The 14,604-nt window shown below is 49.8% G+C and overlaps 1 protein-coding gene across 1 annotated transcript; it reads left to right on the top strand.

Annotated features, from left to right (window-relative positions):
- The first annotated feature begins 6,847 nt into the window (after nt 1-6,847).
- Nucleotides 6,848-13,267, top strand: LOC123090188 (uncharacterized). Its single transcript, XM_044511600.1, has 8 exons — nt 6,848-7,656; nt 7,888-7,989; nt 8,065-8,373; nt 8,466-8,667; nt 8,744-8,972; nt 9,150-9,361; nt 9,438-9,630; nt 12,996-13,267. The coding sequence occupies exons 1-7, from the start codon at nt 7,598-7,600 to the stop codon at nt 9,588-9,590; spliced, it is 1,266 nt and encodes a 421-aa protein (XP_044367535.1). The 5' UTR covers nt 6,848-7,597; the 3' UTR covers nt 9,591-9,630; nt 12,996-13,267.
- Nucleotides 13,268-14,604: the final 1,337 nt, after the last annotated feature.

Below are 14,604 nucleotides of genomic sequence, written 5' to 3'. Positions count from 1 at the left end.
ATGAGCACCCTTCAAGACCTTGTGAGCCTTGTCGAGTATATCAAACTCCTTCTTGAGTCTAGCATGGTCAACCCCAAGTTTAGCCTTCTCGGAATTTAGCACATGAGATACACCAAGAGCATGATCAAGATCTTTCTTTAATTTAGCATGGTCATCATTGTGTGATTCCTCAAGAGCCAAATGATGCACACGTTCTTCCTCAAGAGCATTAGAGAGATCCGATATCTCATCGGCATAGTCATGACTATGACCTTCCATCTTAGAGATGGTTTCTTCACGAGCCTCGATCATGTCATTGGCTTCACCAAGTTGTTCCAAGAGAGCAACGAAGTGCTCCTTGGATTTGCCCTTGAGCTTACTCATAAAAGACTCAAATTCATTTACTTCCTCATTCGACCCCTCACTTTCATCAATGCAATCCATCAAGGAGGGATTAGTAATGATGGTGGTTTTGATGTTGGGGGTTACCTTGTTGGTGGCTTTAGCCATGAGGCACTTGGCAGTGATGTTCTTGTTGGGTGAGTCGAAAAGAGACACCCGTGGAGTTGTGGCAATGGCAACGGAGGCCATGGACATGGCTTCACTATCTTCATCATCATCATCATATCCTCATGGTATTCTTCTTGGGCCACCAACCCTTTAGTTTGAGTCTTCTTGGTGAAGTTGTTCTTGTTGGGGAAGGACTTGGCTTTGTCTTTTCGGATGAGCTTGCCACCATTGTCTTCCCTCTTCTCATAATGGCACTCCACAAAAAAATGGCTCACATTGCCACATTGTAGCATGTTCTCACACGTTGCTTGCCCTTGAAGCCACTTGAGTTGTTCTTGTTGAAGTTGGGCCTTGTGTTCTTCTTGCTCCAAAATTGCCTTGAAGCAAGAGCCATGTGCTCATGGTAGTCATACTTAGTATCTTCGGGGTTGCTCTCCTCTTCTTCCTCTTCATCCTCTTCTTCCACACTAACCTTGGCCTTCAAGGCAAGGTTGGGCTTCTTTGCTCTTTGAGAATGCAACACCGCATTGTCGGTGGTCTTGTCCAAGATCCTCATTGCCACAAACTCATCCAACACTTCACTCGAGGACACGGTGTGGAAGTCCGGCCTTTGACGGATGACGGAGGACATGGCCTTGTGGTAGGGCATCATGGCCTTGAGGAACTTGCGCTTGATCCAATTGTCATCTGTTTCCTTGCTCCCATGATCTCGGAGAGAGACCGCGAGAGTGGTTAATCTCCGGTAGAGCTCGCGAGGTTCTTCATCTTCATTCATTGCAAACTCATCGGCTTCATCTTGCACCACTTCATAGTTGGAGCGTTGAATGCTTGCGCTTCCCTTGTAAAGGGAAACAACATGGTGCCATGCTTCCTTGGCCACGGTGAAGGGTCGGAGGTGAGCAATATCTTCGGGTGGAATTGCATCTTGAATGATGAAGAGAGCATTCTCATTGAATTGATTATCCGCGGCTTCTCTAGGGGTGAAGTTGCTTCGATCATGCAGATAGAAACCTTCCTCAATGATTCTCCAAAGGTTAGTATTAACATGATTTAAATGACGTTTAAAGCGATAAACCCAAGAATCAAAATCCTCATTCTTCACAATCTTGGGAGGAGAACCCGCATGATTTAAATGTGTGGAGGGAATCGGTCCTCCATAAGTGAGAGGAGGTTCAACATGAGAATAGATGCCATTACCACTTTTACCACTAGGCAAAGGAACCTTTTCGCTAGAAGCTTCCCCCTTATCGGAGTTGGCATCCGCCACCTTGTTAGTGGGAGCAACCACTTCCAAGGGTGCGGTGGATAATTTAAGACCACCAAGGAACTCTTTGAACATGCCTTTGACCTCGGTCGTCATGGAGGTTTTCAATGTGTCCAAAGCCACATTGAATTCCTCACGTGAGATCGGGGATGCCCCATCGGCCATAGACGAGGACGGAATCACACTGAGGTGCTCCTCCTCACCGTCTACGGTGTCAACCATACTCTTCGGACGACAAAGTCCTTAATAAAGAGACGAGGCTCTGATACCAATTGAAAGGATCGATATAGTTGACTAGAGGGGGGTGAATAGACAACTAACAATTTTTAGCTTTTCTTTACCAATTTAAACTTTGCATCAAAGTAGGTTGTCTAGATATGCAACTAGGTGAGCAACCTATATGATGCAACAACAACAAGCACACAAGCAAACAAGAGATGCAACACAATATAAGCTTGCACAAGTAAAGGTACGAGATAACCAAGAGTGGAGCCGGTGAAGACGAGGATGTGTTACCGAAGTTCCTTCCCTTTAAGGGGAAGTACGTCTCTGTTGGAGCGGTGTGGAGGCACAATGCTCCCAAAGAAGCCACTAGGGCCACCGTATTCTCCTCACGCCCTCACACAATGCGAGATGTTGTGATCCCACTATTGGTGCCCTTGGAGGCGGCGACCGAACCTTTACAAACAAGGTTTGGGGCAATCTCCACAACTTAATTGGAGGTTCCCAGCGACACCACGAAGCTTCATCACAATGGAATATGGCTCCGCGGTGACCTCAACCGTCTAGGGTGCTCAAACACCAAAGAGTAACAAGATCCGCAAGGGATTAGTAGGGGGAATCAAATTTCTCTTGGTGGAAGTGTAGATCGGGGCCTTCTCAACCAATCTCTAGAAAATCAACAAGTTTGATTGGCTAGGGAGAGAGATTGGGAGAAAGTGGGGCTTGGGGATGGAAGAGGTAAGTCTTCTTGGAGAAGAAGACCCCTTTATATAGTGGGGGGACACATCCAACCGTTATGCAGCCCGCAACCCGCATCTGGGCGGTACTACCGTTGCCGGAGCGGTAGTACCGCTGTCACAACGGTACTACCGCTGTGGCAAGCAGGCATAGGGAAACCAGGGCTGAGGGATAAGAAGTACACGCACTAGGGCGGTACTGCCGCTCCCTACAGCTGCTGGAAAATAGAGGAGGGCAGCGAGCTGAGCGGCAGTTGGAGCGGACGTAGGAGCGGTACTACCACTAATAAGCAGTACTACCATGCCCTACTGCTATCCCTACTACCGCTCCCCTGCGTGGTCCTTTACGAAACCTGACACGAAAAATCAAGACCACACCAGGGGCGATAGTAACAGCGGCACTAACAAGCGGTACTACCGCCCTGACTGCGGTACTACCGCTTAGCACCGAGCACCCCTTGTTTTGCACAACACAGATACTCCAAAGAAGCAGGAAGAAGACGAGGGTGCAAGGGGAGTGTGAACGTGATGATTCCATCCATACTCTTCCAAAATGGATCCTCTCTTGATAGTACGGTTATCCCTACAACTCAATTCCACCGAAAAGAAACAAGGGAAAATAATCCGTCTAAAGTGAAGTCCTCGAGGGGTAACAATCGCATAGTGCCCCTATATTAGATAATCTGAAAAGCTTAATGCACACGATTAGTCTGCAAAAGTATTGTCATCAATCACCAAAACAAACCAGGGAAAATAATGCCCTAACAGACTCCCCCCTTGGGCGCGCCAAAGAGGGCCGACCCTTCCCCTCCTCCACTCCTTTATATATGGGGGAGGGGGCACCCCTTAGACACACAAGTTGTCAATTGTTTTAGCCGTGTGCGGTGCCCCCCTCCACAGTTACACACCTCGGTCATATCGTCGTAGTGCTTAGGAGAAGCCCTGCGTCGGTAACTTCATCATCACCGTCACCACGCCAACGTGCTGGCGAAACTCTCCCTCGACCTCAGCTAGATCTAGAGTTCATGGGACGTCACCGAGTTGAACGTGTGCAGATCGCGGAGGTGATGTACCTTCGGTGCTAGGATCAGTCGAATCGTGAAGACGTACGACTACATCAACCACGTTGTCATAACGCATCCGCTTTTGGTCTACGAGGGTACGTAGACAACACTCTCCCCTCTCGTTCCTATGCATCACCTAGAGATAGATCTTGCATGGTCGTAGGAATTTTTTTGAAATTACCGCGTTCCCCAACAATTAGATGCCATCAATTTCTTTGTGTCATCCTCGTTGGGTGCCTGAAGATATTCAGGACCAAAGACACGGATGATCACTTTGGCAAATCTATGCACTGACTCAATTGTGGTATCTTCACCAATGCGAAGGTACTCATCGGCATAGTCAGCCGGAACGCCATATGCAATCACCCGCATAGCTGCCGAGATTTTTTTGATATGCACTAAATCCCTTCAAACCCGCAGCATTTCTTCTTTGAGTAAAATACTGACAATTTGCCTCGCAAGCTTGAACAATTTTCACAAAGAGGGATCGGCGCATTCGGTACCTTCTCCAGAAGAGGTGCGGCAGATATGTTGGATTCTCCGCAAGTAGTCTTGCATCAACATCTTGTTCCCAAGATGGCGATTCCTAGGAATGCAAAGACGCCCGACGGTCGATCCTCCTGCCTCTTTAGGTTCTCGTCTTCATGCTCCTTCACGGCAGGAGCCATCACCAACGTCTGCTGCCGAAAGTTTGCAAGAAGCGTCTCAACATCCGAGTCGTCTAAATGGGACGAATAGGAGAGCAAAAACTTCTCGCACGGGCTCAATTCCATCTACATGAACAAGAATCACATGCCGCGTCAACCAACTATGCATAGCGCTCGGCACAAAGCACAAGCAAACACCAACCAGCGGCTCGTGGGGCGGGTGATCCCGAGCGGCGACGAGGGGTGGCTCCAGGGCGGTCAATCCCCGGCGGCGGCAACGACGAGGAGCGAAACTTCTCGCTGGATCCGAGGGGGCGGTACAGCGTAACGGTGGTGGAGGGTGGGGGACGCCCCTGCGACGCGATTCCGCCCGTAGATTTGGCCGGAATTGCTGGCGCCGGATGGGCGGAACCAATGGCGGGCAGCGGCGAAAGGAGGTGGGGAAAGGGTGCGGGCTGAAATGTCCCTCCCGCCAACCGCTTCACTGCGATACGGGCACCGTAGGGGTGAGGCGGAAACCCACGTATTCACGGTTTGGGGCCGAGATTTTGTCGCGCCCCTCAAAAAAATTTACGGGCCTGCCGCGTTTGCGGGGTCTGTTCGGGCGGGATTTTTCACACCGACCCGCATTTTAACGGTTATTTTACGGGTCGGAGCTTTTTGCGGGGTCTGCTAGAGTTGCTCTCGGTTCCACCCCGAGACGGACAAGCAGGACCAGAAAAGAAAAGAGGTCGCTGGGGCGATAAGGCGCACGATGCGAGTCGACCGCCTGATTTGCGTATCGTTGTTCTAAAAAAAGGAAAAAAAACAATCGTATCGTTCCCAAGTTCTATACGTGTGGCAGATGGTTTCCAAGTTCAAGTCGGAGTCGGATGAACGAACTGCTCTTCTTCTGCGAGCGAGTTATAAAGCGCAGGGTGCGAGTTGACCGTTTCGTATCGTTTCCTAGTTCTATTCGTGTGACAGAACGTTTCCGAGTTCAAGTCAGAGTCATGGATGTACTGTTCTTTTTCTACAAGTTATAACGGATGTGATACCTTGGCACGGCCACGGAGCAAACACATTTAGCCTCAGGTTAAATTAATCTGTGTGCGTGACCGCCGGTGATCGATCTTGAACGTCGCGGTGAACGCCAACATGTCGTCGCCTACCCGGTACGTCTCTCTCGATCTCATGAATTTCTTTATCTAGAGACGATCAAATTTTTCTTCGAAACTATGTTTTGGACAAAAAACTAAACATGCCTTGGTTGGACTTTGCAAATCCGGCTCCTCAAACACGTCCGGATGCGTCCGCGGACACTGACCGGCCACGTCTCAAATTAGGCGGTCTGCATCTGAGTTTCTCATATTTCAACACCTAAATCCATACAAAGCATGCAAAAAATATATCCTATACTACCCTATCTATTCTTCGTCGTCGACTGGGGTCGGCTGGACGTAGTTTAGCCAAGTTTTTTCTTTCTTTAGGTTTGGTCACATCTGGTTTGGCTGATCCCATGATCAGACTTGTATCCCACAATCTGAGGTATTTGCTGAATAAAAAATTGATTTACCTCTCAGAAAAAATTTATCACATAAAAAACCGCTAAAAAATTCATCACATAAAAAAAGAAAAAATTCACCCATAGTCCCTGAAGTTGAGTTGGAACCTACTTTCGTCCCTGTAGCTTATATATCTGAAATACGGTCCTTAAACTTGTCAAGAGGGTTCACCTACGATCTCTAATACAAATTTGGCTACATAGACTCGAGGGGGTTTTGCAAATTTGCCACGAGCGAGCTCTTTCCGTCCTTCCCTCCCATCACCTGCTGTCGTGACAGCGCGGGCTATCCTTCCCGCTGGGTGCCACCCGCACGCACAGTCCTTCGTATGGAGACACTGGCGCCTCCGCCCCCGCCACCGCCGTAGCTGCACCTGCGAGTCCTGGACAGCGCCAGGCTTCCCCCGACGCTGCAGCCTCGTGCGTCGTCTCTGTCGCTCTCCGGCCTCGACGCCGACTGCAACGTGCTCGACATCTCCTTTCACACCGTCCGCTTCTTCCGTGCCCACCCGGTCTCCCTCGACCCGCTCGACGTCCTCCAGGCAGCGTTCGCCGATGCGCTCGGCCTCTTTCTGCAGCTCGCCAGCTCCCTCCTCCGTGACGACGGCCACGTCGTGCTCTTGGGACTGGCGAGGACTTTTTTTTATGTCAGAGCCGGAAGTGCTTCGTGCACACATATAATATTTATCATTTAGTTTTTTAGGGGAGTGGTGTTCTTTACTTGGACTGGACTTATGATGGGCTGCCAAGCCCAGTGGATAGCGCTTCTTTCCCCTTGCACTTAATCACATAAACCCCCCTCAAAGTTACTCCAAAAAAAAACATAAAAACCCCTAAAAAAAACTTAATCACATAAAACGAAAAACCTTCTCTCCTCTCGTCTCGCCAGGAAAGCTTTCTTTCTTTTTCCCCTCGCCCATCTTCTTCTTTCCCCACAGCAAATCTCCAAACCCTAGTCCCTCCCGGCCGCCCCCCATGCTGCCCATTCGCCGCCCCGGCGACCATTACCATTCCGTAGTTCTTCCCAATGACGAAACAATCGATGTCTACACTGACGATGATGGGAATCTTGTCACCGGCGGATCCGAGGGCCGGCCACCACGACTTTTCCAAGAAATCTGGATCGACACCTTGCACCGTATGATGGCCGCAGCTCGTCAGGAGAACGAGCGTCGCCGTGAGGATCTCGCCCGTCGAGCTCGCCACAAGGGGCGGCATCCACGACCCGCTCGACCACGACCCGCTCGACCATCAGATGCGGCCACCACAACCCAATCCCCTCCAATCCCCTCCACTCAACCATCAGATGCGGCCTCCACAATCCAACCCCCTCCGCTCCCCTCCACCGTCAGCTGCAGCCTCCACAACCCAAACCCATCCCCTACCCTCCAGGCAGACCTCGCCCCACTTTTAGGATAAGTCTTCCCGACGGCCGAGAAATCCGTGCCTATGTCGACGGGGCCGGCGAACTCTTCACCGATGTTGATGGGATACCTCGACGCGTAGCAGATGTATATAGGAAATCTGCCCTCTCCGACATCCCGTCTTCCGGTACCGGTGTCTACCCTGACGGGGATGGAGAACTCTTGACGGACGTCGATGAGATATCTCAACGCGTAGCAGATGTACGCATGGAAGTCACCCGCTCCGACATCCAGACCAGGCCCTACGATCAGCCGCAACCTCCACAGTATGAACTTTATCGCGCCTTGACTGTCTCTCGAGTAACATGGCCCTACGCGGGATTTATACATGCTAGGAATACTGGGAGGTAGCAGTATATAGATAAATACTGAAGAGAAAACGATTCTTTTTTTTTCTTTCTCTCGGTGCTCTATTGTCGATTCAACTTCATGTATTATGCATCTCCCGTGATAGATTAAGTTATTCTTCAACTCATTGAGCATGTGTTCCACTTCAGATGTGAGCATGCAGCATTTGTAAAAATGCCTTTTCCTGACCCTGAAACGTCCCATTTGCTGGAGGAAATCTGGTCTTCCCGCAATCCATCACTGCCTCCCTGGTATGTGCATCTTGTTAAATTATTTCAGATTAAAAGTTGGTTGTCTACTAACCGTCTGACCATTTTCCACTTCAGGTGTGAGTACCCTTCTCATGATGTGTCTAGGCCAGTGAAAACACCGCTGCTGGAGCCAAAGAACACCAACACTTCCTCTTACTCCACACAGCCAGAGGCGGCAACTCATGACATCGTGCCAATTCCAACGCAATCGTCTCAGCATATTTTGGCTTGTTTTTTTGAAGGTTGGCCTATACAGTTTTTCATCAGACTAGATCATGGGGGTTCTTTCCACACGTATCCTCGCCTGGGTGGGCCATTCCAGAGCTTGCAGGAAGCTGAGGATGCTATCGATCGCCATCTTGATCACCTGCGTGCTCCAATAATGTGAGTTTTCTCAACTTTGTCATGGATTTTGGGTTTCCATCATAACAGAATTTACAACCTACTAACATACAGAATGCTCTGACCTGAAATAGGCACACAAATGGGCTTCCGCAGGCGGAGATTGCGATACGGCATCCCTTTACTGGCCTGATGGCACAAGAAAGATGTCCTCCAAAAGCAATCCAAAGCTTGAGACTGTCAGCCTATTGGCTCAAGCTTTACTGGACAAGTACAATGAAGATCACCTTCTTTTTGGGGTTTGCTCTCTCTCCCTCCTCCCTGCTCTCAATCTCTGTCATGCTACCAGGGTTGTCTTAACTGTCTCATATTCATGTACTAATTGCTGATTCAATCCATGCCCTCTTTTCAGGATCTTGCATATGAACTTGATGATGTTGTGAGCTTCCGAGAAATTTATGAGAGGGAGGGCCGCCTTGTCAACATGTTCTATCATATCAATTTGACTACAAAAACGAAAGGAGATGATGGTTTTCAGAGTGGCGTCGATAATGTGTTCTTTGCTGAAGTCACACGAATAAAAGGCGAAGATGTACAATATGTGCTCAGTTGTTTCTGCATGGTTGAACCTAATGACAATGGTATTTTCTTCCACTTCAGATTATGCTCTGTTCATACAGTTTGGTTGCCCCTTGTGTCATATTTCCCTTCATCTCATCCACTGTTCTCGAGCTTTCCTACAGTTTATAAATATCTAAGCTAGTTTCATGCTCAGCCATATGTAGTGACTGCCTACACTTTTTTTTTTGTTGCCTAAGGCCAATGCTATGGTTGCATGAGATACGGAAATGTTGATTTGAAGCATCCTGTTGATGTTGATAAATACAAAGGTGGCCACTCTTATCGGTACTCACCATGTTCTGGTTTTGATCCACGGCGGGATACCCCTGGCCCGGATGTACCTGCATACATCCAGGATGAGGAGGATAGGCTCGCGTATGAGGAGGCTACAGTAAGAAGTATGTACGAGGTATAATGTTATATCTTGTGCAGTTTGCATTTGTTATGGTTAGTAATGTTACTGAAGTGTTATTTTTCTCCTTCAGTGCCCTGACAATCCTCCTATTCTAGCAAAATTGAATGGTACAAGAATGCCTGTTGGTTGTTCGACCAAAAGAGAGGATGCTAGTTTGGCCAAGAGAGAGGATGGCAAGGGAAGGGTGAAATACGTTGTACCTGCTAGGCGTCAGTTGGTTTGAGTGTCCCCTTAGGTATATAGATAAATTTGATTTGATTTAGGTAATGTTTAATCTCAATTCTCGGTAGTATCCTCAGTGATTTATATGTAGTATATTCTTACAATCTGCACAGTTGCATGTTTTCTGCATGGTCAATGAATATTTAGTTGATCAACCTAGTGCCTGGATCTAAATTTTTGCATTTGTTCTTTCCTATCACGTTGTGGATTAGCATGGTATTGACATATTATCAAGTGTAAGGGCAATAGTTTCCAAATTTCCCCAACTTGTTTTTTTTTCGAAACGGAGGCAAAAGCTTTGCCTCATCGATTAATTAAGAAGAAGAGAATTGCCCAGTTAATTAACGGAAAACCGGGCGAAAACCAATACATATAGACCACATGCAGACTACTCACTAAAGAACAAACTCCATGACCCCACGGTCAACCCGACAAACAGGCATAACATGTAACAAAACAGACCCTCACACTTCGATGTCTCAAAGAGACTCCCAACGGAACCAAGGTTGAATACATCGGACGTCACCAAATCCACGAAGATGCCAGACGGAGATGGAGGATGGCGGGACTGAGTATCTTCCATCAAACAGCCGCTGACGCTTTACCAATGGCGCCACTCTTCTTGCCTATGGCCCTGAGAGCCTTCTTCACCTTCTTTACTTTGCCCGTAGAACCCTCTTCCACTAGGAGGCAAGCAACCGCCTTGCCAGACCCAGGACAAGTTGCATCCAAGGAGGCGAGCAAGCGGCCAAGCTTTTTCACAAAGACCACCTCGTCAATACGTGCCAACATAGCATCACAGTCAAAGATGGGCGACCGGATGGGTTTCAGCTCCTCAGGATTAGGTGCCAAAGGACCGACCTCATCATCCTCGGCACCCACAGACGCCACCTGGCCAATAACCTCAGGTGAGAGAGCAATAGCAGCATCCAAACCTCCACTGTCCATAAAGTCGAGCGGCTGAATGGGCTCCATCGACGATGGTGAGGTCGCAGTTGGCAACACTAAGCACCCTACAAGCGACCCCATCTCCTTAGGAAGCACCATCGAATAGGCGAAGTAGGCTCCCCACAAATCTTCTGCAGCTCAGGCATAATCTGCAGCATCGGAGCCACGACCTTGACAACAGCTTCACCCCAAGAAGCAATTGGCACGACAGGCAACGGCAACCGACAGGATGTAGCACGAGGGGAGAGATCTCCATACATGCATGCTTCCCCATCGGCAAAACTAACTTGGATCTCAGGTAGTAGGGACACATCTGGCACAAGCCCAATCTGATGCTCAGGCAGCAAAGACACATCCGGCACCACCTCTAGTTTGGCGAGAGCGGCCTTCGCCCTCCCCAAAACACTCCCCACTTGCGCAAGGCAGTCATAAAGCTCAATGCGAAGCAGCTCTGTCTCCTCCACCAACCCGACTTGCTCAGTCGAGATAGACTGGAACTGCACATTTGTCTTGGAGATGTCACTGGTGGATGCAGGTGATGGAGTAGGACATTGGAGCGACGAAGCTTGGAGAACATGCTTCTTAGCACGGCAGAAGCGGGCGATGTGGCCGGATCGAAGACAATCCGTGCATCGAATTGGATCCCTACAGGAGTATGCCCGATGACCTCGACACAAGCATCGGAAACACCTGTCTCTCAGCCACGCCGGAGGGGGACGTCGCACATTAACAACAGGGCAATGGAAAGCAGCAGGAGCCGAGCGGCGCTCTCTCGAGATGAGCTGCCAGCCCCCCAACGCATTCTCGCATGGAGCCACAGGAACTGTCGACGCCACCACCCGGTCGAAACATCCTCGCCAGTCTCCACGGCTCGGGCGCACCGGAGGCACGACGAGCCCGTCGCTTGCAACAACGGCTTGCGGAGCTGAAGCGGTAGGTACTGCGTCCAGAGAAGCCACCACTCCCCCCTCGCCGTCGATGAAGGAGCAACGGGGGACATGCCTCGAGCTGAGCACAGCCGGAGCCGGCCGAGAGACGGGACCCAGATCCGCCTGATCCGGATCGAGCGGTGGGGTGCCGATGGGGCTCGTCGCCGGTGGCTTCAGCAGCCGGTCGAAGGCGGCGCCGGCAAGGCTGGCGGGGGCGGCGGGCGGCTGAGCCAGAGAGCTCATCAGTGCAGCCGGAGTGGAAGCCGCTGCAGCCTTCGGGGAGAGCGCGCCGTTCTCCACCCGGAGCCGACAGACTAGAGGCAGTGGCCGCGGGCGAGGGGTCGGAGGCGCTGGCAGGGTGGCCGGTGGGACCGAGGTGGCCGCCGCCAGCGGGGGCTGGAGAAGGGGCGCGGGGTCAGGGTCGCGAGAGCTCATCCTCTCGGCAGGCGGCGGAGGTTGGCTGGTCGGCGCGGAGACGAGGCGCCCCTGCACGGCCGGTCCAGCCTTGCGGCCGGCGAGGAAGGCCGCGGCGAGTGCGGCGGCCAGAGCAGGGGCGGTGAGCGGCTGGGCTGGAGCGGCCGACGATGACGGCGCAGCCGCCGCGGACATGGGGCCCGTCGCGGACGCGGGATCCTACAGCTTCCTCACGGGCTACCCGAGCACGGCGAGGAGCAAAGCTCGGATGGGCGGCGAGCGGACGGGGCGGAGCTTCCGGATCCGGGGCCGCCGGAGGCAGGGGAGGCCGGAGGAAGGAGATCAGCCCGGCGTCGGCACCGCGGGGTCGCCCGTCGCGGGCATGTTCACGCGTTCTCTCTGTACTCTCCTGGTTGGGACTTTTGGATATGTCAACACTGCAGCCCAACTTGTTTTGGGACTGACTGAAAGGCTTTGCTGCTGTTGTTCATGATGATTTAAGCACTCGTGTCATTTATGATAGATGACTACCAATGCTTTTGAACTCTTGGTACTTCTCATTTGAAGTATAGCGAAGAAGGATGCATTATTAGAAATGAAAGTATATGCTCCCAGCATGTGTTATTTCATAATTTCTGCCACCCTACCGTTGCTCCTTTTAGGATTATGCTCAGTTTTTTTTCTATCATGTACTCCCTCCTTTCCTAAATATAAGTCTTTATAGAGATTTCACTATGGACCACATATGGATGTATGTAGATGCATTTTAGAATGTATATTCACTCATTTTGCTCTGTATGTAGTCCACATTAGAATATCTACAAAGACCTATATTTCGGAACGGAGGGAGTACATGCCTAATTGCCAAAAGACGAAAAATCCAATTGATGAGCTGTTTGTTTCCTTCATACTCCCTCCGTTCCGATTTACTCGTCGTGGTTTTAGTTTAAATTTGAACTAAAACCACGACGAGTAAATCGGAACGGAGGGAGTAGCTCTTTTGATGTTGTTGCACTATTTCCAGAACTTGAACTAACCAGCAAAGGCATAGCCGTTCTTTATGGTTTAGTTAATATTCTTTGGCCATTAATCTCATTATTCATGTCTCCACTCAGGGACCTGACAACATGGCGAAGACAGCATAGCAATATATGCTGGGGGCATTGTCAGAACTGCCGGTTTTCATTTCCAGTCCTCTTTGAGAAGTTGAACTTTTGTGCACCATCATCTATGATGTCGTCCCTGTACCGTTAGCATGTATTCCATGTCATCTGCTTTGGACTTGTTGTGTATACTGTCGTTGAACTGCCTAGCTGCAGGAAGTTTGGTGTGATTTTATATTATGAGGGGACTGGAATCGAATGCACATCTCAACCTTATCAGTGAATATCCAGTTTCTGACCCTGCTCAAACCAATGAACCCTTTCATTTGACTGTCTGAAAGAACCGTGCAACCCACCTCCTTGTTGCACATCAATTTTCTCATCTTCTCTAACTAAGGCCAACTCCAACACTAGACCCCAAATGGTTTGGTCGGAAAACGGACGGCCGCCGGTTTTGGATGTCCCCTTACTGGTGCAACCCAACCGCCCGCCGCATCTAAACTTGTTTGGAAAAAACCTGGCCGCGCATAAACTTAATTAAACATTATGAAAAAACTCAAAACTGTCCACATAAAAGTTTTGGCCGCACATTTTAAACTTAAGTTCAAATTAAAAAAAACATAGAAATATATATTTTGCCATGCCTTGGCTTGACGTCGGGTGGGTGACCTCGGATGAGTTGGTGCAACAGTGCAGCTAGGGCTGCAGACTGTTGAGTCATGCGGTGCTGCATGCATACCCAATTGTCTTGAGCAGCTAGGGCCGCAGACTGTTGAGTCATATGGTGCTGCATGCATACCCAATTGTCTTGTGCAGCTAGGGATGCAGATTGTTGAGTCATGGGGTGCTGCATGCATACCCAACTAGTTAACGAGTGCTTCTTCGGGAGGCTCACAACGATCAGCATCACTTGGCGCGCTCTCAGCCGCCCGCCACGTGTTGCGCTCTGGGTGCTCCCTCCGAATTTTGTTTTTCTCATTTTTTTTGCACGTGTTTTCTGCTTTTAAACGGGGTTTTCCTGTTTTTTCGACGTTTCGGTTTTCTACCGGTCTTTCTTAACTTTTGAAAAAAAATAAAAAAAAATTTGAGCGAAAAAGTGCGTTTTTTATTTCGCGAGAGACACGGTTTTGCTTTTGCAAGAGTCACGACCATGACTCTCGGAAACGGGAAAAACGTGTTATCTGTTCTTTTTTCTTCCGCAAGAGGCACGATTTTGCTTTCGAGAGAGGCACGATTGTGTTTTCACGAGAGGAACGGCCGTGCCTCTCGGAAACGAAAAAAAAAGTGTTTTCTGTTTTTTCCTTCCGCGAAAAGCACGGTTTCGCTTCCGCGAGAGGCACGGTTGTGCTTTCACGAGAGGCACGGCCGTGCCTCTCAGAAACCAAAAAAACGTGTTATATATTTAATTTTTTTCTTTCACGAGAGGCACGGTTTTGCTTCCGCGAAAGGCATGGTTGTGCTTTCACCAGAGGCACGGCCGTGCCTCCTCGGAAATGGAAAAAACACGTTTTTTCTTTTTTTTTTCCTTCCGCGAGAGACACGTTTTGGTTCTGTGAGAGGCACGGTTGTGTTGGGAAAAACCCAGTGCTCCCGGTTCGGTTTTTTCTTGTGAAAAAAAAAG

Source organism: Triticum aestivum, chromosome 4B, assembly GCF_018294505.1.
Source record: "Triticum aestivum cultivar Chinese Spring chromosome 4B, IWGSC CS RefSeq v2.1, whole genome shotgun sequence".
NCBI lineage: Eukaryota > Viridiplantae > Streptophyta > Magnoliopsida > Poales > Poaceae > Triticum > Triticum aestivum.
The sequence above is the reverse complement of the archived record's forward strand: the minus strand, read 5'-3'. Positions and strand labels throughout refer to the sequence as shown.

What these genes read in the sequence shown, in the direction of transcription:
- LOC123090188 (XM_044511600.1), top strand. Translation starts at nt 7,598, where the DNA reads ATGGAAGTCACCCGCTCCGACATCCAGACCAGGCCCTACGATCAGCCG. An exon ending in GATCAGCCGCAACCTCCACA is followed by an intron (nt 7,657 to 7,887) that starts GTATGAACTTTA and finishes GTTCCACTTCAG; the next exon opens with ATGTGAGCATGCAGCATTTG. An exon ending in AATCCATCACTGCCTCCCTG is followed by an intron (nt 7,990 to 8,064) that starts GTATGTGCATCT and finishes TTTCCACTTCAG; the next exon opens with GTGTGAGTACCCTTCTCATG.